This window comes from Rhinopithecus bieti, unplaced genomic scaffold, assembly GCF_001698545.2.
Source record: "Rhinopithecus bieti isolate Rb0 unplaced genomic scaffold, ASM169854v2 scaffold_29830, whole genome shotgun sequence".
Taxonomy (NCBI): Eukaryota; Metazoa; Chordata; class Mammalia; order Primates; family Cercopithecidae; genus Rhinopithecus; species Rhinopithecus bieti.
The window spans coordinates 594,160-618,827 of record NW_016813163.1 but is presented as its reverse complement, the minus strand read 5'-3'; the positions used below and the strand labels follow the sequence as shown (position 1 = coordinate 618,827).

At 42.0% G+C, this 24,668-nt stretch overlaps 1 protein-coding gene across 7 annotated transcripts in view; it reads left to right on the top strand.

The window, feature by feature from the left end:
- UXS1 (UDP-glucuronate decarboxylase 1) overlaps positions 1-24,668 on the top strand; it is a 94,836-nt gene that overhangs the window by 21,851 nt on the left and 48,317 nt on the right. For 2 of the 7 annotated variants that reach the window (XM_017847729.1, XM_017847731.1), the window contains exons 2-5: positions 6,013-6,040; positions 7,312-7,360; positions 8,402-8,445; positions 14,307-14,367. In XM_017847729.1, coding sequence (XP_017703218.1) covers positions 6,013-6,040; positions 7,312-7,360; positions 8,402-8,445; positions 14,307-14,367 — 182 coding nt within the window. Of the gene's footprint in view, positions 1-6,012; positions 6,041-7,296; positions 7,361-8,401; positions 8,446-14,306; positions 14,368-24,668 lie in introns of those variants that run through there. The other 5 variants (XM_017847728.1, XM_017847730.1, XM_017847732.1 and 2 more) reach the window with 3 other exon arrangements.

The following is a 24,668-nucleotide window of genomic DNA, read 5'->3' as shown; positions in this document are numbered from 1 at the left end:
CACAGCCGAGGGCTGCCTGATTTCACTGAGCATCCAGCAAGCTGCTTTATAGGATGTCATACTGTAAAGAAGGGCGTGCCTTACATACAGTGTTACATAGATAACATAGGGTAGGAGAGCAGTCTCCCTAAATCACACTTCCTTCCTGTGACTAGTGTAAAAGTACATATGCTTTCCAGTTTAAAATAGTGATTGGAATGACTGAGAAAAACATGCTAAAGCATACTGTAGCCATTTAAAATGGACAGGTATAAAATGGAAATGGTGATTTTGCTTGATCCAGCTTTGTAACATTACTTGAAATAGGACCATTGAAATTGCTACCCAGATCTGGATTCCTGGTGAAGAATCTGTACTTTGTGTGTGGCCTGGCATTCAGGGACTCAGGCTGTATCTCTATTCTAAAACAAATGTGCCTCTTAAAATCCTGGGCTTTGATGGATTCTGAATTGGTGGTTTTTCATTCGTTTGGGGTCTTGAATTCATTGGCGGACCTTGACCTGTGAACACACAATTTCACGTGTGCTTTCACGTGAGACTCCGCTCTAGTCTCCCTGAAACCCATTCAGGGATCTGTGGAGACCCACAGACTTCAGATTGGGAGACTGTTCTAAAAGGATTGATCTCATGATAGCTGATGACTGTTTAAGAAATCAAGTTAGACTCAGAGATTATGAAAGTGTTGGGTTAGCATTTTAAGTTTTTCTTTGTTGGAAAAGGACACTCATTTTAATCATACCCTTTAAAACACTCAATATTTCACTCTAAATGAAAATTTTTATGAGTTAGATTTTCTTGAACTGGGTTTCCCTGCATAGCTTGAAGTCTGGATACCAACATAGTGAGAACTATGAAGCTGATGTGCCTCAGTTTACATACAAAGTATTTTTTAAATTTATACTAAAAATTAAAATATCTTGAAAGCTGTGTAAGGGGATTCAGTTATAAGCCCTTTGTCAGTAACTGAATAAGTATCTTTCTTAAAATACTTTTCTTAATATTGATTCCTGATACTATATAAATGGGTTTAATTCAGTTCAAATATTTGTAGAGTGCATCTGTTAGTAATGCCCAGCGATCTGTCTGAAGCACCATAAGGTGGGTCAAAATAACTCAAGCAGGTTGCAAAAACTTAAAAGCAACATTACTTTAAAGTAATGTTTAACTTTTAAAGTCTATGCCCTGCAACCTTTCAGGCTACTCTACACAAAACTAAGGCTCCATAATTGTTGGAAATTGCTTGTGTCTTTCCATTTGGAATCCATGCAGCAATGTGGGCGTTTGTCCTGCTTTGCCTGTTCTTTGTGTGTGTGTCTGTTCTTTGGTCTGGGCTGGGTATTGGATTCTGTCTGAAGTAAAGCAGGTAGAGCTTTTGATAATTTGAAAGGAGGCCAGAACATTTGACATAAAAACATTGTAAAGATTAATTGGTTATAGCGCGTCTGAAGATAAAAAGTGATAAGCAAGGGATAAATGTTGTAAGAGAAGGGAAAAATTACTTGGCATGCATTCAACTAATTTTAGTGCTTGGACCACGTATGCCGGGTGTAGCAAATGTAGATATGAAAACACCTCATCTTGCAGAGAGACCCACCTGTAAGGTACCAATTAGAACAAAACATGTAGCAGGCCTTGGCCACACAGCAGGGCCCCCAGTGTGTCCTGGAGCAGGAGGGATGGTGGAAGATGCTTTCTGGAGAATAAAATCTCGGGTGAGTCTTGGAGGTGCAAGTGCCCAGGACACCACCTGTAGACGAGCTGAAGGGTTGGGGACAGCAGGTGGTTTAGGGAGGGTGGAGAGTCCCATGCAGGGTGCTGCTTGCAGGGGGCTGCTCTGGAGGTCTGAGTGGCGAAGTGTGGAGGTCTGAGTGGGGAAGGAAGGGATTCATGAAGTCTCCTTTGCAGCGTGAATCAGAAGGTACAGCTGGGGAGGAGAGGGCATGTCTCCAGGTACGTCTCCAGCCTCCAGGGTCAGTGGAGGAGATCTGAGACCCAGAAGTGGATCTGGTCCTTATCTGCTTACATCATTCTTACCCATTTATGAAGGGTGGTAGAGCTTTGGCTGTGGCTTGGGCATCATTCGCCAGGGCTGATCCTGGGCAGCATGGGCGTCTCCTGCTTTCCGGGGAAGAGATAATTAAGGAGAACCAGCGGGCAAGGGGAAAGGGCTCAGGACATCATGGTCAAGGAAACCGAAGGTGTCTGGGATGGGTGGCAGCCTTCACTGCTCTGAAATGAACTGAGGATAGAAGGATTGAGATATTTCTGTGAAATCAACTTTCCGCCCCCCGCCCCAAGACAGGGTCTCACTTTTGTCACCCAGGCTGGAGTGTAGTGGTGCTGTCTCAGCTCACTGCAACCTCAACCTCCTGGGTTCAAGTGATCTTTCTGCTTCTGCACCACCCCCTCCCCCCAGCCCCACGGCCCCACCGCTGCCTCCCCGCCGCACCCATGTAGCTGGGATTACAGGCACGGGCCACCGCCCCTGGCTAATTTTTTGAGATGGGGTTTTCACCAGTTTGCACAGGCTGGCCTCAAACTCCAGAGCTCAAGCGATCTGCCTGCCTTGGCCTCCCTAAGTATTAGGATTACAGGCATGAGCGGTGGCACCAGCCTGAAATCAACATTCTAAAGTGACTCGAAAAAAGGTTTGAAAGAAAAAACTGAAAAAGTAAATAACCATGAAATGATTTGAAAAGTCTGCCAAAAGGTGCTACCCCCCAAAAAGGCAGTAAGAGAATGGATGCTTCCATAACATGGAATACTATTTTTAGTAAGAAAGGGACTACTTTGTCTACTTTGATAAGCAGCTTAATCCTACAGCCAAAATGAGACGGTACACTTATTTGAGATACATAGCAGAGTAAAGAAAAGTACACATGGATTGGGCAACTGGTGGCTCACAGGTGATCTTTGTGGACTCTGGTGGCAGCGGTGCCTGGAATCTGAGCTGAGGACTGACCCAGGTGTTCACCAGGTGTCTAGAAAGAGGCAAGAACAGGACAACAAGGACATGGAGTTTAGTAAGGGTTAAATTCTCTTCCCTCCTTATTTAAAAGTAAGTAAACACTTAACCACAAGGAAAATTAAACAGTTACTCATGTCACCATTTAAACTCAGTATTTTGGAAATTTCACAGTCTTTTTTTTTCCCAATGCATTTTATAGAAGTGAGAGTCACACTGTATATATATATTTTTTGTCTGGTACTGTCATAACTGCATCATGTTACAGTGTAGTTCCATAGTCATATTTAATGGCTTTCTGATTTCATCAAATGGCTGTATGACAATTTATACAGCAGTTCTCTAATTGTGGGATATTTTGGCTTATTCTTTTTTGTGTGTGTGATTATAAATAAGGCCATGACATTGGTGAGGGCACTTTTCCTGTATGTTTACTGATTTCCTGAGAATAAGATAAAAGCAAAATCACGTGGTCCAAAGGTATGTGTTACAGGAAAGGGGTCCCGATCCGGACCCCAAGAAAGGGTTCTTGGATCTTGCACAAGAAAGAATTCAGGGTGAGTCCTTGAAGTGAAAGCAAGTTTATTAAGAAAATGAAGGATTGAAAGAATGGCTCCTCTATAGAGAGGGCAGTTCTGAGGGCTGCTGATTGCCCATTTTTATGATTATTTCTTGATGAAACGCTAAGCAAGGGGTGGATTATTCACACCTCCTCTTTTTAGCCCATATAGGTAACTTCCTGACGTTGCCTTGGCATTTGTAAACTGTCATGGCGCTGGTGAGAGTGTAGCAGCGACAACAGCCAGAGGTCACTCTTGTGGCCATCTTGGTTTTGCTGGATTTTAGTCAGCTTCTTTACTGCAACCTATTTTATCAGCAAGGTCTTTATGACTTTACTTTACTGCAATCTATTTTATCAGCAAGGTCTTTATGACCTGTATCTTTTTTTTTCTTTTTCTTGAGATGGAGTTTCTTTCTTGTTGCCCAGGCTGGAGTGCAATGGCATGGTCTCGGCCTACTGTAACCTCCATTTGCAGGGCTCAAGTGATTCTCCTGCCTCAGCCTCCCAAGTAGCTGGGATTACAGGCACGTGTCACCACACCCAGCTAATTTTGTATTTTTAGTAGAGATGGGTTTTCACCATGTTGGTCAGGCTGGTCTTGAACTCTTGACCTCAGGTGATCTGCCTTCCTCTGCCTCCCGAAGTGCTGGGATTACAGGTGTGAGCCACTGTGCCCGGCGCATGACCTGTATCTTCATGCTGACTTCCTATCTCATCCTGTGATTTATAATGCCTTCACAGTCTGGGAATGCAGCCCAGTAGGTCTCAGCCTCACTTTACCCAGCTTTTGTTCAAGATGGAGTTACTTTGGTTCCAATGCCCCTGACATAAGCAGTTTTTATTTTTTTAATGAATAATGAATCTAGTTAATAGCTTTATTTTAATTTCTCCCTTTTCCCTGCTTTCTTGCCACTTTTATTTATTTGGTCATATATTGCTGTCTTTTTTTTTTTTTTTTTTTTTTAATCAAGTTTCCTCTTCTGAAGAGAGATGTGCTTTTATGGAATTAGCGACATTCCCCTTCTTGAGAGTGGGAATTTCTTGTGGGGGTGTAGTCTGTATACTGCATCCTATTGGATGAGTAGCTATTAAACTCCTACGACACATAAGAGGATGGCAATGGGAAGATGCCTGGGGTGATGAGATCCTAACCTCGGGGCTTTCCCAAACTCACAAAAGTAACAACCCTGGACTGGGAGGATGTTTGTGTTTGCTCTCTCTGTTCCTCCTCCGTGCCTGGAAGCACCTAAATGCACCTGGCACTTAGAAGGCCTTCAGTATCTGCTGAGTGGCCAAATGAGGGCCAAATAGGAGTGTGTACAAAATATTAGGACTGCTTATCCTCAGAAAAGACTTCCATAGAAAGAATCCCCTGCTCAGTAACCTAAAGTGAGTGTTCATGGTCCAGTATTCTGTTTTAAAGTCATCTGCTGTTGATTCAGGGCTGACTTACACACATTTACCGAAGGCCAGCTGTGTACAGGCACAGGAGAGCCTGCCTACCAGGCGCCTGGAGTATAGACGGGAGACGTGGTAAATGCTGAGAAAGGATGCACTCCCGTTGGAGTTAAGCCGCACTGCAGGCCACTGTTCAACCTCTCTGGGTTTGCTTTCATCATCATTACAAGGGAGAGATTAGACTGAACCTTAGGACTTCTTTCAGACATGTGATTATTTGATTTTTGTGACTAGCTCTTCCTCAAACGAAGGTTGGGAACATACTGTTTATCAAAACACATGCATCCTTAGTTAGGTGTGGTGGCGCATGCCTGCATTCCCACTTACTCAGGAGGCTGGGGCGGGAAGATTGCTAGAGACCAGACTGGGTAATATAGGGAGATCTGTCACTTGGAAAAAAAAAAAAAAAAAGCTTCACATGCACTCTCCAACTCCAGACCCCAAAAGAGGTATTCCAAAACCACGGGGATAGATAGAAAAGAAAAACAGCTCAGCAGTATGAGCCATGTGAGGTATGCAGACTTTATCAGGCCACAGCGACATGAGCATGGAACTAAAGTCATGCCCTGCCACGCCCAGGGCCAGTTCTTTAAAGGCATTTTGTTTCTGCCCAGCTGCCTCACCCAAGTATCTTTTTCCTGGAAATTTTGATACAAAAAACAATGTATAGCCAATCAGTAGCTTATGTTATTTTAATGTAAATTCTTGGTAACTTAGAAACTGCCTCTTCCTTTAAAAGCCTACTTGTCACTGCTGCTGATGGGAGCGTATATTCAGGGCAACTTGAATCAATGTTCTTGGGTTGCAGTTCTCAAACTTGTTCTGAATAAAATCTACCGATCCTGTTTTTACTTATTTTGTAGTAAGATTTAATTGTTTTGAAAACAAAGTGTGCATTTGGTTGTCTTCATGACATAAGTTAATCTTCTTTGTAAAATTTAAAATATTGGTTAAAATTTAAGATTCCATCCATTGGAATTCCTGAAAGTTGTGGACTTAAACATTGACCTTTTTCTTTCTCTTACAGCTGTTTGGGGCAACTTCGTTAATATGAGGTAATTGTTTTTAATTACTTGGGTACTGTGGTTGGATTTTATAGACACATTTCAGTTGGTACATATATACCATGAATGTCATGGTTTAATTAAAAGTATATTTTAAAAACAAAACTGGGTTGTTGCTATTCACATATCTGAGCTGTTTCTTTTCTCCTATCGGTATTCTCAAGGAATGCAGCTGATTTTAACAGTTACCAAGTAAAGCCCACAAGTAAAGCAATGGTCAGCCACCCCTCCCTTCCCTTCTTATGCAGATAATAAAGGGTTGACCCTAGCTTATGTAAATTGTATTTCTGGGTGGCTTGAGCAAGAACACTGAGGGGCTTTTGCAAAGCCTTTTGAGAAGGAAGCTGTCTTCGGGAAGCCATGGCTGGCCCGTGACTCCAGGGGGCCAGCTAGTGGATATCGATGCAGAGACCACCTATTTAGTCCAGCGTTAGGCCTGTATGCATCGTGTGTGCTTCACAGGGCAGGAGGCACTCTTGTAAAAATAAAACCCTTGTGTTATCTCTTTACCAAATTAAAAAAATAGCCTTTAAAAAAAATCAGCAGAAAGAAATAAGCATTTATTGTAAAAGCAAATTTGGTACTGTTAATAGTTTTCCATGTAAAGGAAAATTTGCTCCCCTTGGTTATGTTGTGAGAATCACTGTTGTGATGATTAGGTTGGTATTGTAATGTAATGCGGCTGCACGTGTCTACCAGGGTAAGAGGTTACTATGCCCTCAGGAGACTTTACATGTGGAGTTGGGTTTTGCAAGGTGGGTGGGACAGTGTCGATTTGATTCTTACCACCAGGGCATGTATGTGTCTCCTGACAAAGGCTGCTGTGTATGACTAGGTGGGGTGCTCAGATCCCGTTTAAAGGAGCTCTGTGGTTTTACTTAAAAGACTCCATTTTTGCATTAAATCCCCAGGAAAGCCCAGCAAGGCACAAACATATACTCCTACAGACACACTTCCTGCTTCTAATTTAAAATACTGTGTTGGATGTAGCATAGCAGTGAGATTATTTTAGTTTAGTGGAAATAATCCATTAGGTAATACCGAGCATGTTCATAGATGGATTAAAGGGGATTCCTTCCCTTTGGTTGTCTTTGCCTCTGGTGCATCCCTTCTGGAGGGAATTGTACACGTGACTGATAGTTGAGCCGGAGACGGAGGTGGTCTGCATCCTTTGGGTTATGTTAGGGTAATTTATTCAGAAACAGTCTTGAAGTCACAAAGCCTTTCAGTTGATCTCAGTTTTGTAGCTTTCTACTCAACAGGTCTATCCAGGAAAATGGTGAACTAAAAATTGAAAGCAAGATTGAAGAGGTTAGTCTTTTTTCTATTTTTGTATCTATTTTGTCTGTATGCTTGTCAATTTTGCTTCCTTTGCTCGTGCTGTCATTCTTCTTGTGGCAGCTTGATGCTGTTCTGTGATTCTGAAACCACGTCTCAAAAAATTACTCCCTTATTTAAGAGGACATGCAATCTGTTACTGTTGGTCCATTTTTGACTTATTAAAACAAGTTCTACCTCAAAGGCAAAATGGATTTAGACTTCTACATGACTTTTCAGGTAAGTGTTTTTTAGAGAAAGGGAAGTGATTGCTTTTGGGAGACAGAGATGAGTACCAGCATCCTCTCACTGGCACAGATGCTGAAAAGAAAAATGGCCACCAATCGGATGCTAGGCCAACAAATGTAAAGAGCGTCCACACGCACAGATGGAGACGTCGCACAGCCACCCAGCTGAAGGCTAGCACCTGTGCTTGGTTATGCACTTCCTATTTAAATACATATAGATACAGCCAGACCACTGTAACATGGACTGTGGGGGAGAGGATGGGGGGTTACTTACTTTGGATCTGAAGCCAAATAAGGGAGTCCTGGGAAGCCCTTGGGTTGCTGTCTTTTTGCCTGAGTCCACAGTGTCTACAGACGTGGATGTGGGTTGACTCACAGCCTGCAACTATGTGCTGCAGCTGGTAACATGAATATACACAGTAATTGCAGAAACAAGATGTTAAGCTTTTGTGGGCCATGCTTAGGGGATTCTTCCTAAAAAGAGATGGATAGTGTTGATCTGTTTTTATGAACCTGAAACACCTTTTACATTCTTCCTAGTAAGATGGGTGAGCAAATACATTAATTGTCTCAGAACCTGAGGCGTTTATGGAGTAAGAGTTCAAATCGACAGTTTATCTGTTCAGTTCTAGCATTGTGATGCAAGTGGTGTATCGTAATTTCAAACCGGAAGTTAATTTGTAGAAGAAATTAAAACCTGTTTTGCCTTGTCTGAAACATCAGAATGGGGTGAAAGGAGTTGAGAACTGTGTTTTTGCTTTAAAACTGCTTTTTGTTATTGTTCTAGATGGTTGAACCACTAAGAGAGAAAATCAGAGATTTAGAAAAAAGGTATGTGTACTTTTTGTCTTAAGGTCAATAGTTAAAATAAGTTTGTCTCAATTGAATAATTAATTCTCAGTTTGTTTTCTCCAAACTCTACCAACCTAAATAAATGTCTACATATGCATTTCCCCCACTTTGAGTCTAATACCCAGATAGAACATTGGGAGACGAGTCAATCTAGATGTGTTAAGATCTTCCTTGTTCAAACTCTGAATGTCTGAATTTCTGCAAATTTATTACATAGAAGTTGAGGCCAGGCCTCACATTTTCCTTTAACTTCTGCATATATTGATCAGTTGGCTAGAATTCCAAAACAGGAGGGCAGTCCTGTGGGCCTAAAACATAGTACCATATGCAAACACCACAAAATAAGAATGTGGAGCCTGTGGTGTGTCATGTGTAGTCATTTAGCTGCTTTTGTCACCAAAGTTCATGAGGTTTCCAGAATTTAGTCCAGGTGAAGTGGGGGAAAGAATTAATGGAATATGATAGAAACATTTATTTGAGTCAGATTCCAGAGAGAACCTCTCTTCACCCTTTGGGACACTATTGCCCTCAGATTCTCTCTCAGGCACTCCCAAGGCCGCTGAGTCTCAGGCTCCGGGACTTTCCTCTTGCACGTACTGTATTTGGAAAACATTGTCTGGAGTAGCAGTTGAGTCTTTAGAAATTTTAAAAGAAAATGACAGCATTTATTGAAGTTGATGTGATTTTTTTCCCCTTTCTTGGGATGGTTTGGATGATGTGTGTCAGCATTGAATGAGCCTTTTATCAAGTCCAGAACAGAAATGAAGAAATGAAGAGCAGTTTTTCTTTGATTTTCATTAAATAATCAAAGGGAAATACGATTGGAGAAGCATCATTAAACAAAATGTGTCATTCACTTTCTTCTTATCCTCAACTGAGCAGTCAAGCAAACTGTTAATTTCAGCACTTACCAGAACAAAAGTTGTCAGTAATTTTTAACAGATTCCCTTAGTAATATAAGATTGCTACTTGTGCTTTAAATTTTTTTGCTGTGATTTTGTGCTTCAGTTATACAGCTTGTAATATTTCCTTGGATGGGAGCCAGAAAATCTGCCTTTGATAAGACAGCAGAATTGAGAGATTTTAATTGAAGCTTTTTTTTTTTAGAAAAATTGGAATGATAAGAAATAACCTAACACACGTTTTATATATTAGTCAAAAAAAACCAAACTTGTCCACCAGTGATTATTTTCTTTAGATGATAGTATTCATTTATGAAAAGAAAAATGTCTCAATTCGATAACTTCCCTAAGGCAATAGCTTACGAACAAGAGCTCTCAACATGTGAGGATTACACAATCTCTTTGATACCTTTGTGATGTTTTTTTGAGTGTGTGCTTTTAAACTGGACAGAGAAGCACAAATAAGAATTTGATCCTAAGAATTTACTAACACTTTATTCTTGTCAACCTGTGAGACCACCTTGAAAATAGGGGCAGAGGGCAAACATTTGCCTCTGGGGCTGCTTGCAGGTGATTCATTCTGGAATGGTTCCGTCCTTCAGGTTGGTCAGCAAGTCCGGTGATCCACATGCCTGCACTACTGTGTCAGAAGGTCAAGCGCAGGCCTGGCTAAAAAAGCGTGACGATAGAAATTGATGGAACTCCGTCTAGCTTTACTTTTCCTAAGTGTGTGATAAAGATGATCAAACTACCATCTCGACACTGACAATATAAGAATGTGACTGGAAATAGGTTTACTTGATGTGCTTGTCACTTTGAGCAAAGTGGCCCCCAAGAACTAAAGATATTTTTGGAAGTTACAGGTTATATTTATACAGGGAAAGAAAGAAGACAGTGTCATTCTAGAATCCTGAGTAAATGGATTGTATGTGGGCCTTTTCCCTTTTATCACACTCCCTTTGCTTAATACTTTGATTATATGCCATTTGTTTAATTTTAACTCTGTATCTTTAAACGTTCTTTGAATAGATGGCAAATGATGATAATTTAAATTCTAAGTAAGAGTACTACTTACTGGCTAAACAGTAAGTTTTATCTAGAATGGCATAAAACATTAATAATTAGTAAAGTATTCATTTGGGACTGTAAGAAAAGATTTGTTACCTAGTTCATTCCTCATTCTGCCTCTGCTTGCTGGTTTCTCTCTCGCTCAGGAATGCAGGCCTCATGCCTCTGCCGCATTTTGCTGCTTAACCCCTAGTGCCTAGTGTAGAACGGTGCTTAATGGAAAGTTCACAAATAAGAGGATGAGCCAGTACACTGGGTAGGATTTTCACCTGCTACAGGTCTTTAAGAAGCCTTGTGGGCCAGGCACTGTGTAATACCAGCACTTTGGAAGCCTCGGCAGGCCGGTGGCTGGAGCCCAGGAGTTCGAGCCCAGCCTGGGCAACATAAGGAAATCTCATCTCTACAAAAAATACCAGGCTGCAGTGAGCTGTGATGATGCTGCTATACTCCATCTGGGGCGACAGAGTGTGAGACCTTGTCTCAAAAAAAGAAAAAAAAAAAAAGGCCTTGTGCCCCTGCCCAGCCCTGGGTCAGTCCAGCAGGTGCTTGGGAGCAGCAGGCAGCTGGCTCAGCATGTGGCCCAGCCAACAGCATCCACATGGTCACTGCACTCTGTCGGTCACTGCGCTCCGTCACCCATTACTGCAAGGAGGAAAACAGGATGATGTGCATACTGAGGAGGACCCCACAGGCACCCTCCCCTCTTGTTGCTTTCAGCTTTGTATGTGTGGCTTCTCACAGGAAGAAGTGAGGAGCATAAGATAGTTTTTTAAAAGTTTAATTACTTGAACGTATACATATGAAATCTAAAACTCGGTTGCTGCGTACTGAAGAGAAACAAAGCAAGAAACTCAACCATTTTTCGTCTTTTAAATTAAAGGTGTCAGCACGCTGCATTTGAAGTCTTTTTTAGTCCATCTTACACCCGTCACTGCGTGTGTCAGGCAACCATGCCTTTGCTTCAGTTCGATTTCTTTGAAGTACATTTCCTGTAATAAAACGGTTTGGCCGTTTCCTCTTGGTATAAGTAGCACACCACATTTCATTTTAAGCTTTCAGATAGGGACTATTCTAAGCTGACAGCTTGGATTAACATTTGTTTCCGTGGCCCCGGATGCACACTCCACAGTTCTGCGCCTCCGCTCCTCTGAATTGGTTTCTCTCCCTGCACCTCGTTTTCCCGTATGTAGCTATACTCTTCCATTCCTGCGCGGTCCTGACTCTAAAATCATATACACAGTAGAGAAGGAGCCCTGAAGGTGAGTGAGGGGAAGTTACGAGTCAGAGGCGGCACCAGCATTTTCACAACACAGTCCGGAGGAGCCACGGTACTTGTGAGCAGTTGTGGGAAGGAAAGAGGGTCTCGGCTGTGCCACGGCGCTGGGTGTGCCGCTCGGGGATTGAGGCTGAAGACCTGGATATCGTGAGCTCAGAGAAATGCGGACGATTGGAGCGGTTTGAGAGGCACACACAGATAACTCTGAGATTTACAGTGCCATCCCACAGCTGAGTTGGTGAGGGAAGAGACGGAATGACAAGAAGTGTTACTTGGCAAACAAGACATCTGTGCTGCTCCCGCCAGTCTAACAGCATCGCTCCTGACTGAAGGCAGAACTTGTACCCGCTCCCCAGCTGCATGGATAACATTCCCGAGGCCCTTCCTATGGGTGGCAGGTACTAAAGACACTCCGCGAGCTCACAAGGGGAACCCTAGGGTTCCCACCTGTGCCCTCAGACTCTCCCATCTGCTTTTGTAGTCTGCAAGGGGAACTTGAGCTTTTGAGACTCTGGAAGTTCTTAACGGGGGAATTCGTCTGCATTGCAATAGCTCTTTTACTCCAATGTAAGTATGCCCCTGGCTTTCTGGAGATGAGAAACCCCTGCTTCAGGGACTTCTGTCTAATGACCCTTCATATTCCCTTCGGTTCAGCGACCATTAAGGAAGTGCATTCTGTATCCTATATTGCTGTGTCTGTGCTGGGGACAGGGCAGGGATGGACCTGGCCCAACCTCTCCAATTAGTGTAATGACCATAAAGCTGATGTCTCCGATTTTATTTAAAGCACTTTTGTTCCTAACTGAATCACGTTAAAAATGAATATTTCGGCTCTGTGTTTGTTACCTCTCACTGGATGTTTTATATTCTCGTCACACTGCCCCGCTCCTGGGACATCCGTGTGAGCTGGGGACCCATGGCACCTTAGGGCAGCAAGAGGGCATCAAAAGATAAGTGAGACTTAAGACGGAGTTAAAACAGACCCACAGAGACAGAAGATGCTGATGCTCCATTGTTTTACCAGGGACGCTGGTCAGAAAGAGGATGCTGTGACTGAAAATTTCCGGAGCAGGAGACAAAGTTTCAGTAATATCTTTTCTCACTCTTGCGGGGCGGTCCTCGTGCGTTGGGCCTGTGACTTCACGAAGCTGCTTTCTTCCACCTGGGCCCTGGTACAGTGCCTAGAGAATGCCATGGTTATAGCCCGGTGGGTTCTTCTTGCCCACTGCCCTGAGAAAACCAAGGCACTGAGAACAACAGGTGTTACAGCCAAGAAAGAGTTCAATCGCAGAGCCAGCCACCTGTGAGAATGGGAGCAGTTTCTCAGATCTGCCTCCCTGAGAACTCGGAGGCTTGGGTTTTAAGGGTAGTTTGGTGGGTGGGGCTGGGGAGCTGAAACAGTTGATTGGCTGGATATGAAATCATGGGGGTGTCGAAACTGTCTTCATGCAGCCGAATCATTTCATGGACGCAGAGTCTGAGGACCAGGTGACATCTCTTCGTCTGTATGCCAAAATGCTGAATCTGGAAGATACCTCAAATACCGTTTATTTAGGATTCACAATAGTGATATTATCTGTAGAAGTTGTTGGAGAAGTTACAAATCTTGCAACCTCTGTTTGAGTGACTCTGGGGCAGTAAGCAATATACAGATAAACTAAGCTAAGCAATGGCAGGTCGTTGTTTATGCTTATTCTTTAGCAAAGTTCAGACCCTACCATAACTCTAACCTCGGCTTAGGAATGTGGCTTCAATCTCGAAACAAGGAGGAGGGTCAGGGTCAGTTTTCCTTGCCTCGACGTTTAACTATAAATTCCTCTCCTAGTTATCTTGGCCTCTGCACTAAAATAAGCAAAAACAATAAAACAAAATTTAACCCGTGAGGTTAGAAGCAAGATGGAGCCAGTCATTAGATTTCTCTCATTACAATTTTGCAAAGGCAGTTTCACGGCCATCTTCCTTATGGTGTGGTTTTTTTTTTTTTTTTTTTGAGATGGAGTCTCGCTCTGTCGCCCAGGCTGGAGTGCAGTGGCTGGATCTCAGCTCACTGCAAGCTCCGCCTCCCGGGTTCACGCCATTCTCCTGCCTCAGCCTCCCAAGTAGCTGGGACTACAAGTGCTGCCACTTCGCCCGGCTAGTTTTTTGTATTTTTAGTAGAGACGGGGTTTCACCATGTTAGCCAGGATGGTCTCGAACTCCTGACCTCGTGATCCACCCGTCTCGGCCTCCCAAAGTGCTGGGATTACAGGCTTGAGCCACTGCGCCCAGCCTATGGTGTGGTTTTATCTGGACTAGTAGAGGTAGTGCCTGTCCTGCTTTAGCAGCTGCTGGAAGCCTGTAGTTCCTTAAGCTTTCGCTTCTCAGAGATAGAATCTCAAGTCATGTCCTTAGCTTGATCCTAAACAAGAAGCAGGTTAGATAGCTCTTGACCTCAAGTTAACCAGTGACTCCTTGATTTCTCCAGCACTCATTCAAGAGTAGAGAGAAGGAGCAAACAGTAACAGTCCCAAAACCTGACACATGCTTTGATGATAGAGAAAATATTCAAATGAGATGTTTGACTTTTTCCTTTTGAATCTCTTTATATTATACAGCTTTACCCAGAAATACCCACCAGTAAAGTTTTTATCAGAAAAGGATCGGAAAAGAATTTTGGTAAGTTTGCACACCTGATTAATATTTGTAATATTAAGAAACTTTCTTTTTTCATTGAGAGATAATTCATAAATCATAGAATTCACGCTTCTCAAAGATACAATTCAGTGGCTTATAGTATGTCCTCAGAATTAGCACCGCATTCTGATTCCACAGTATTTTCATCACCCCAAAAAGAAGTCCTGTACCCATTAGCAGTCACTTCCAGTTCCCAGCCCCCTCCCGCCAGCTGTGGAAACCACTAAAACTACTTTCTATCTCTATGAATCTGCCTTTTTTGAACATTTCATCCGAATGAAATAATGTGATATTTGGTCTGTCTTCAAGGCTCAGCTCTAGCATGAATCGTACTCTTCATTCCTTTTCATGGCTGAACAATACTCCATTGTATGGATGTACCACATACTGTTTCCCTGTTTCTCTATTGATGGGCATTTGCAGTTGTTTCCACCTGGAGGCTATCGTGAATAATGCTGCTATGAATGCATGCGTGTAAGTTTTTGTGTGGACGCAGGATTTTCAGTTCTTTTAGGTATACTTAGGAGTGGGATTACTGGATTGTGTGGAAACCATGTGTTTATCTTTTTGAGGAAGTATGAAACTTGGGAGCTGTGGTTTTTAACCTTTTCTGGTTCACAGACCACTTTGATGAATATCCTGGAGGCTTCCTTGGCTAATAGTGCTCTTGTTAAACATCAGTATAAACTCACCAATGAAAGAAACCCTTTTAACTATTAGGTAACAAATTATGTCCAAAAATATTGCATGTTGCATTTTTTTAAAGTAACAGATTTGTTGAGATATGATTCACATACCATACAATTCCCCCTTAAAATGTATAATTCAGTAGTTTGTAATGTATTCACAGAGTTGTACAACCATTACCACATCCAATTTTAGAACCCCCTAAGGAAAGCCTATACCCATTAGCAGTCACTCTCCATTTTCCCCTAAGGCCTTCCACACCCCAATCCCTAGGCAACCATTAATCTGTTTTCTGTCCATGTAGATTTGCCAATTCTGAGTATTTTATATAGATGGGATAATGCAATATTTGCCTTTTGTGACTAGCTTTTCTCACTTAGCATGTTTTCAGGTTTCATTCATGTGGTAGCTTGTATCAGTAGTTAATATATTTTTATTACCAAATAATCCATTATGTGAATATACCACATTTTATTTATACAGTAGGACCTCCATATCTATGGATTCAGCTAACCATGAATTGAAAATGTAGTTAGGCCCACAGTGGTTATGTCTGTACTGAATATGTGCAGACTTTTTTTCTTGTTATTATTCCCTAAATAATACAGTATAACATTTTTACATAACGTTTACATTGTATTAGGTGTTATAATTATCTAGAGATGATTTAAAGTATACAGGAGGATGTGTGTGGGTTACATGCAAGTACTACACTATTTTATATGTGGAACCTGAGCATCTTTGCATTTAGGTATGAGGGGTGGGGTGCGACCCTGGAACCGATTCCCTGTGGATACTGAGGGACGACTGTACATTTGTTATATGTGTCATAGGGTGACTCTGTTTAACTTTTCAAGGAACGGCTGTTTACCAGAGCAGCTGCACCATCGTACATTTCCACCAGTAGTATATGAGGGTTCCAGTTTCTCCACATCCTCAACACCACTTCTTCTTGTCTGTCTTTTTCATTGTAGCCTTTCTACTGGGTGTGAAGTGATATCTTTTTGTGGTTTGATTTTGCATTTCTCTGATAGCTCATGGTGTTGAGCATCTTTTTGTGTGCTTATTGGTCATTTCTGTATCTTCTTTGGAGAATTTCTATTAAATACCCTTTAATTGGGTTATTTTTCTTTTCATTATTGAATTGAGTTCTTTATCTATTCTTGATTCAAGTTTCTTATCAGGTATATTATTTGCAAATATTTTTTCTCATTCTGTGGGTTGTCTTTTTACCTTCTGATGGTGTTCTTTGAAGCCCAAGTGTTTTAAAGCTGAAGTCTGGTTTTTCTCTTTCGCTGCTTGTCCTTGGGTGTGTCGTATTTAAGAAATCGTTGCCTAAACTCAGGACACAAAGATTTACTATGTTTTTTTCTAAGAGTTTTATAGATTTTGTTCTTAAATTTAGGCCTGTGATCCATCTTGAGGTAGTTTTTGAATAGGGTATTACGTCATCATTCTTTTGCCTATGCTGTCCAGTTGTCCAGCACAATTTGTTGAAAAGACTATGTATTGCCCAGTGAATTTTCCTGGCACCCTTATTGAAAATCATTTTACCATAAATGTACAGTCAAGCGTCACTTAACAATGGGGATACGTTCTGAGAAATGCATTGGTAAGTGTTTCTGTTGTTGTTCTGTGAGCGTCACAAAGTGCACTTACACAAACCCAGATGATACAGCCTGCTACACACTTAGGCTACGTGGTATGACCTATTGCTCCCAGGCTGCAAATCTGTACAGCATGTTGCTGTACTGAATGCTGTAGGTGGTTTTAACAAAGATAAGTATTTGTGTTCGTCTGCATAGGCCACTTACCACAAACGGAGCTTGCAGGACTAGAAGTTGCTCTAGGTGAGTCACTGAGTGAATCCCTTATAATTAACTAATTTCCTATTTGGTACCTTTCCCTTCTCTTTCCCTGTGGAATCCAGTTACTATCTGGGGTCACTTGCTTTCAGCCTGAAGAACATGCTTTAGTATTTCTTGTGTGGTAGGTCTGCTAGCAATGAGCTCTCTCATTTTTTGTTTATCTAGGGATGTCTTATTTTTGAAAGTTATTTTTGGTTGTATATAAGATTGTTGACTGCCAGTTTATTTTTACACTTTAAATATGTTGATAGAGTTTGGATATTTGTTTCAGCCTCCCAATCCCATGTTGAAATTTGATCTCCAGTGTTGGAGATGGGGCCTAGTGGGAATTATTTGGGTCATAGGGACAGATTCCTCATGACTGGCTTGGTGCATACCCCACTGTAATGAGTTCACACGAGATCTGATTGTTAAAAAAGAGTATGGGACCCCCTTCTCCTCCCTCTCTGCCATGTGACATGCCTGCTTCCCCTTAGCCTTCTACTAGGATTGAAACCTCTCCAAAGCCATCACCAGAAGCAGATGCTGGAGCCATGCTTCATGTACAACCTGCAGGACGGTGTGCCAAATAAACCTCTTTGCTTTGTAAGTCACCCACCTTCAGGCATTCCTTTATGGCAGCACAAAATGAAGTAACACGTGTGCCATCCACTGCTTTCTCCATTGTTTGTTGTAACGAGCCAGCTGTTAATCATGTTGGGGTTCCCTTATATGTGACAAGTCATTTTTCTTTTTCTGCTGTATGAATTTCGTAGGACTTGTGTAACAGTTACCACCATCTGAGTGGTTTAAAACAACAGAAATTTAATCCCTCGCAGTTCTGGAAGATAAAGGTCTGAAATCAAGATGTTAGCAGGGCCATGCCTATGTCCTCTGAAGGCTCTGAGGGGAATTTTTCCCATGCTTTTCTCCCAGCTTCTCTTATTGCCAGAAATCCTTGGTGTTCTTTGGCTTGTAGAGACATCACTCTAGTCTCTGCCTCCAGCAGCACTGGGTCCTTGCGTGCCTCTAGTATTGGATTAAGGTCCCACCCTAATCCGGTAAAACCTTTTCTTAACTAAATACATCTACAGGGGCTTTATTTTCAAATAAAGTCACATTCTGAAGCTGTGGGACGGACATAAACTTTGTAGGACAGTATCCAACCTAGTACAGCTATTTTCAAAATACTGTCTTTCTTTGGTTTGTGGGATTTCTAGAATGATGTATCTGTGTGCATCTATTTTTGTTTATGCTCATCCTAATTGCAGTTCATTGAACTTCTTGAATATGTACATTCACATGTTCATCAATTCTGGGGAGTTTTCAGCCATTATTTCTTTGAATATATTTTGTATTCCTTTCTCTTTTCTGATACTCCCAGTGCAGCATGCATGTCGACACACTTATTGGTGTCCTGTATTTGTCTGAGGCTCTGTGTAGTTTCCTGTATTTCCTCTGATCTTGGGGTTGCATAAGCCCTTTCAATCCAAGTTTGCTGATTCTTTAGCCTAGTTCCAATCGACTGTTGAATCCCTCTGTTGAATTTTTGGTTTCAATTGTGGTACTTTTCAACTCCAGAATTCAATTTGTTTCTGTTTTGTAATCTCTCTTTATTATCTATGTACTTCTTTAAGTATGGTTTCCTTTCGTTCTTTGAACACTTGCCATTACTTTTAATGGCAAAAACTGCAATTACTTTTGCACCAACCTAATATTTATGGTGGTTGCTTTGGTGTCTTTGTTATATCCAACACTGGGGACTTCACACAGACAGTTTTTTTGCTTGGTTTTTTTTTTCTGTTTGTGGGTCACCCATTTCTGTTTCTTCGCATGTCTTGCAATTTGATGTGGAAAACTGGGCATTTTAGGTAGTATATTGTAATGTAGCACTTCTAGATACTGTGCCCTCATCCCAACCCCCACCTTCCGCAACTTGTTTTATTTTATTTACTTGTTTATTTGTTTAGTGACTTGTCAGGTCTACTTTAGTGAAGTGTTTCCTATTCCCTCCTCGCCACTCCAGTGTGAAGCTTTAACTGTTGATCCTTGGAAGACGTAGCCTTGGCCACACCCCCTGGGATGATGGTGGCTCTAACAGGCTCATGTTGACAGTCTCTTTCCCTGATTTCTCTATTAAGCCTGTGCAGTATCTCACCCAGCTCTTAGGCTGCAGGAGTTGCTAGCTAATTGCTTTGTTTTTCAACAGTGCTGTGTGTTTTAAATTGCTCTTCAGCCTGATTCAGTTAAATTCTGTCCTCTTGGCAGGGGTAGATTTTGAGACCAGTCTTTGAGATTTGTTCTGACCCCAGAAGGTTTCTTAAGTGTCCTCTCCCTGGTTCTTTCTTTTAAACAAGCTGGCCTTGGATTTAGCTTTTTATTCTCATAGATCTACTGCCTTCTATTTATTGCTTACCATCTGCATCTCCGTTGTTCTTGAGAGCACCCTTATGCTTGAACTTCTCCACTTTCCTTTTGAAGTAAAGTCAACTCCCTTTAGGGAGAGTTTTTGAGTGCACTGTTTTCAGTACCTCTGTCCCCCAGGAAAACCTCTGAACCACTGCCCTGAAGCTGGGATGGGAGCAACACCTCTGTTTTATAGTCAGGGTGCTGTAGCCACTGATTTTTTTTCCTTGCCCCTCTTGGCATGGAACTTCTCCCTTCTAAGTAAGTTGGGGCAACCGTGACTGGAATCCTATTATTCTCAGCCTTCCCTGTCTGGGAAGTACTGCCAAGTGGCCCTTCCTGGTGAGATACCGTATCTTTTGAGTGGGGTTCTCATTTTCTTGGCCACACCCAGCACATTCCCCACTCTAAACTGTGAGGATGGACTCAAGTGTTGCATACTCTTGCTAATTTTATATTTTCTTTCTTTCTTTTTTTTTTTTTTGAGGTGGAATCTCGCTTCATCACCCAGGCTGGAGTGCAGTGGCACAATCTCGGGTCACTGCAACCTCTGCCTCCTGATTTCAAGTGATTCTCCTGTCTCAACCTCCCAAGTAACTGAGATTACAGGTGTGCTCCACCACGCCCAGCTCATTTTTGTATTTTTAGTAGAGATGGGGTTTCACCATGTTGGCCAGGCTGATCTTGAACTCCTGACCTCAGGCTATCTGCCCACCTCAGCCTCCCAAAGTGAATTTTATATTTTCTTGAATCCGTGTTACTCCATTTGCTGTACATGCTTAGCACAATTTCCAGAGACTTTTAATGGTTATTTAAAAAAATAATTTGGACCATTAATGGTTGTTTCCTTGGGGAACAGATCTGTGGAGCACTTCACACTGCAATTCTACAAGAAATGATTTATCTATGACCTTGATGTTGAAATGACTAGTACACAGGTTGGTTTGTTCTTTTACCCGTCACCTAGGCTGTAGGACTGTGCATCCCTAAAATATTATTGTCGCTCCTGAATTGATATTAGACTATTGCCCCATATAATCTCTCTGTTCTTCTGGAAGTTACATGAAGTCTCTTGCCTTTTTGAGATGGCTTACGTAACTCGCTGTGAGCAGACTCTGAAGTCTGTTAACACTTGTATGTCCCTCTTTTGAGGTTATTTCTGTTGCCTCAAAAAGGCATGTGCATTTGAGCATGAATTTGGAAATATATTAGTGTCTCAAGTAGCATAGAAAAGTTAATTTTTCTAATGTTTTGTTGCCGTGTTGTCAGGTTGATCACAAATCTGATAGTCTACTCTTCTTAGTTTGTTTTGTGCCGCTGTAACAGATTACCACAGACCGGGTGATGTATAAGTAGAAATGTATTGGCTTATGGTTTGGAGGCTGGCAAGTCCAATATCACGGGGTGTTCTTGCTGCATCATCCCGTGGCAGAAGGACAGAGAGTGGGTGAGAGAGACAAAGGGGACCCAACTCATCCTTTAACACATAACCCACTGCCACAATAATGACATAAATTCATTCATGAGGGTGGGGCCCTCATAACCTAATAACTTCTCATTAGGCCTCACTTCCCAATACTGTTGCATTGGGAATTAAGTTTCCAGTGCATGCTTTTGGGGGTACACATTCAAACCCATAGCATTCTGGCCGTGGTCTCTAGAATTTGTGTCCTTTTCACATGCAAAACGTATTTATTTCATCCCAATAGCCCAGCATTTTAACTTGTTCCAGCACCAATTTGAAAGTCCAAAGTCTCATCTAAACATCATTTGGGTAAAATTCAAGGCGTGATTCATCCTAAGGCAGATTCCCCTTCACCTGTGAGCCTGTGAAATCAAAACAAGTTATCTACTTGTAAAATACAATGATGGAACAGGCATGGGGTAAACATGCCCATTCCAAAAGAGAGAAATAGGAAAGAATAGGGTAACTGGTCCCAAGTAAGTCCAAAACCCAACAGGGCAAACAAGATCAAATCGTAATGCTCCGGATCATCTTTCGTGACTCCATGGCCTGAGCCCTGGGTACGCTGGGGTAGCGGTTGGACCTCCAAGGCCTCTGGGAGCCCCAACCCTGTGGCTTTGTTGGTCTCAGTCCACCTGGCAGCTCTCATGAGTTGGAGTTCTGTGCCTGTAACTTCCTCAGGCTGGTGTTACATGCTGGTGGCTTTACAGTTCTGGAGTCTTGGTGGCAGCTGTATCACTGCAGTGAGTCTCTGCCTACCCCCCGCCACCTCCCACCCTGCCCCAGGCTATTTGTGACATCCTTTGAACTCTAGGTGGCAGAAGCCATGTTCTCATGGCTCTTGCATTCTGCACACTTGCAGAATTAGAGCACTATGTGGACGCCGCCACCGTTTACAGCCTGTATCTTCCAGAGTGGTAGCTTGAGCTGTGCCTGGACTGGCAGGAGCCACAGCTATGCTGGTTGAGGAGTGTTAAGGGGAGCAGAGACTTGTGGCAGCACAGGGCAATGAATGCTGACCTTGAGCACCTCTCTGGAAACGTTGGCCTCAAGGTCCCAGCCTACCTGGAGGATTTCTGAAATGCCTTCAGGGTCTTTCTCCCATTGTGTTAACAGACAGAACCTGGCTTCCTTCTAGCCATACTAATCTGTGTATCAAAGTGTCAGTTGTCTGCACTCTCCCACACTTTTTCATTCTTTATATGGCAAAGCTGGGCATTAAAAAAAATTTTTTTTGTTCTCTTTCCCTTTTAGTTATACAATCTGTCTTTAAACCATTTTTTTTTTATTTTACTCTGTGTAGTTAAAAGAAGTCATGCAATTCTTTTAATATTTTGCTAGAAATTTCTTCCACCAGATATCCTAGCTCATGGCTTGTAAATTTTGCCTTCATAAAGCCAGAGGACACAGACACATTTCAGCCAAGTTCTTTGCCACTTTGTAACAAGGATAGCCTTTACTCCAGTTTCCAGTGATACGTTCATCATTTCCATCTGAGACCTCATCAGAATGGCCTTCATTGTCCGTATTTCCAGTTGTTCTGATCACAGCCATGTTACAAGTAATTTCTAAGAAGTTCTAGACTTCCCCCATGGCTCTTCTCTTCTGAGCCCTCAGCACCGTCTCTTTAACCCTCCATTCACAGAAGTCTAGGCTTTTTCTGGCATGCACCTCCAGATTCTTCCAGCCTCTACTCATTACCTAGTTCCCAAGCTTTTTCCACATTTTCAGGTGTTTGTATAAGCAACCATCCCACTTCCCTGGTACCCATTTTCTGTCCTAGTCCTTTTTGTGCTGCTAGGACAGAGTACCTAAGACTGGGTAATTTATAACAGAAATTTATTGGCTCATGGTTCTGGAGGCTGGGGAGTCCAAGATCAAGGGGTTGTGATCTGGTGAGGGTTCTTCTTGCTGTGTCATCACATAGTGGACGGGTAAAGAGAGGGCAAGAGAGAGACCAAAGGGACTGAACTCATGCTTCTATGTGGAACACGCTTCCACCGTAACAAACTCACTCCTCTGATAAGGGCATTAATCGTTTTACTTCACCTCATGGCCTAATCACCCCACCTTTTAACACTGTTACACTGGGGATTAAATTTGGGGATTAAATTACCGAAACCTGCTTTTGGTGGACACATTAAAAGCACAGCGGCACCGATACATGAATGCTGCAAAATCTTGCGATGAATTTTATTATGTACACGTGGAATGATCTTCCTGTCGATGCTGAGTTACAGAATTTATTTTGCTTTACACATCACCACAGCAAACAGACTTAGTTTTTTTCCCCATCACCTGCCATTTCGTAGGTTAAGCACATTTCCGAGGCATTTGGCCTATGAGTCTGGTATATTGTTGCTATAACTTGAAGCCTTTTCAGCAAATTGGTAAGCCTTAGAACAGCTTCAACAGAAAGAGGAGGCTTGCTTTGAAATGCATTTTTTTATTTTTTGCTAATTTACTAAGCATCACGAATTTGAATCCTGAGCTTGAGCTAGACCACTTTAGCTGCCTATTGGCACCCACAAGAGCGAGCCAGAAAGCACACTGAGACAAACCCCTATACTAGAAAGCCATGCAAAGCCGTGTAAGTTCTAATCCATCTCAGTGTAAGAGGTCTTACTTCTTTTCTCCTATTCTCTTTTGGGTATTAGCTCCTTGTTATTCAAAGAGTATCCTTGGGTTTGGTGATTAGTGCCTCTGATGGAACTTTGTAAGTGCTAAGCTTTCATCAAATTTGTTTCTATTTGAAACACTTGCCTAGTGGGCTAACATTGATTAGGATAAAAAATTGCATAACCATCCAGCTATGTTATATAAATCTTAAGTATTTTAGGTAGAAGGAAATTACTTCAGAAAAAAAAAATTCCCATGCATTTTAGTCAAGCCAAGGTGCTTCCAACAATTTTACGTCAGTACTAAGACTAGTGAGATATTGGAGATGATCATGTATAGTTTAATATGCTGCATATGCACTCTGATATCTCAGAACTGTCTGCCAGGTATTTTGGGCACAGAAATGATGTTAGAATGCCACTGAACATTTTGTTTTCAGAAATATTTGCATATAGAGAAACAGTTACATTAAAAGGGGTTAAATTTCTTTTTAAAAGTTGCAAATTTTAACTGTAAAATCATGGAAAACTTGGAAAACGCAGTAACATGAAGATAAAATGAAATCTCATACTGTGAGTTAAGCTCTAGTGGCGAGTCAACTTTGAATTTCAGTTATTTTTCTGGAAAATCCTTTTTCATAGTCATTGTTCAGGTATAGCAGTAGAATGTGGGAGCTCTTAAGATGAAACATGAACCAGACAAATTGACAGGCAGTAGAGAGCATGTAATTAGAAAGAGTGTAGCTTTCGTCTATCCCAGCTAGTGATCTCTGAGGATTTTAGTCAAAGACATAATTTCTCTGGGTGTCAGTTTCTTATCTTGAAGGCAAAGGGGATTTGGAAAATGTTGCTGTTGGTAAAGCCAAATGAAAGCTATCAAACATGAGGATGCCTGGTCTCACCCATCCTGTCTTAACCATTTGGTTTACATTTCATCAGAGCATATGTAATATCTATGTGGTGGTTAAGGGATGGTTATTCTTGAGGTTGGCCTTGTTAACTGAAAAACCAAACTCTAAAATATTTTAGAGGTTTATTATGAGCCAGTATGAGTAACTGCATCCCCGGGAAACACAAAACCAAGAAGCCTTGAGTAACTGCCCAAGGCAGGCGGATTACAGTTTAGTTTTATACATTTTAGGGAGGCAGAAGTTACAAGGAGGTATAAATCAATTTATAGGGCTTTTACATTGGTTTGGCCCAAAAGACAGGCTGTTTTGAAATGGGGCTCACAGGTATAGGTGGGTTAAGAGATTATGT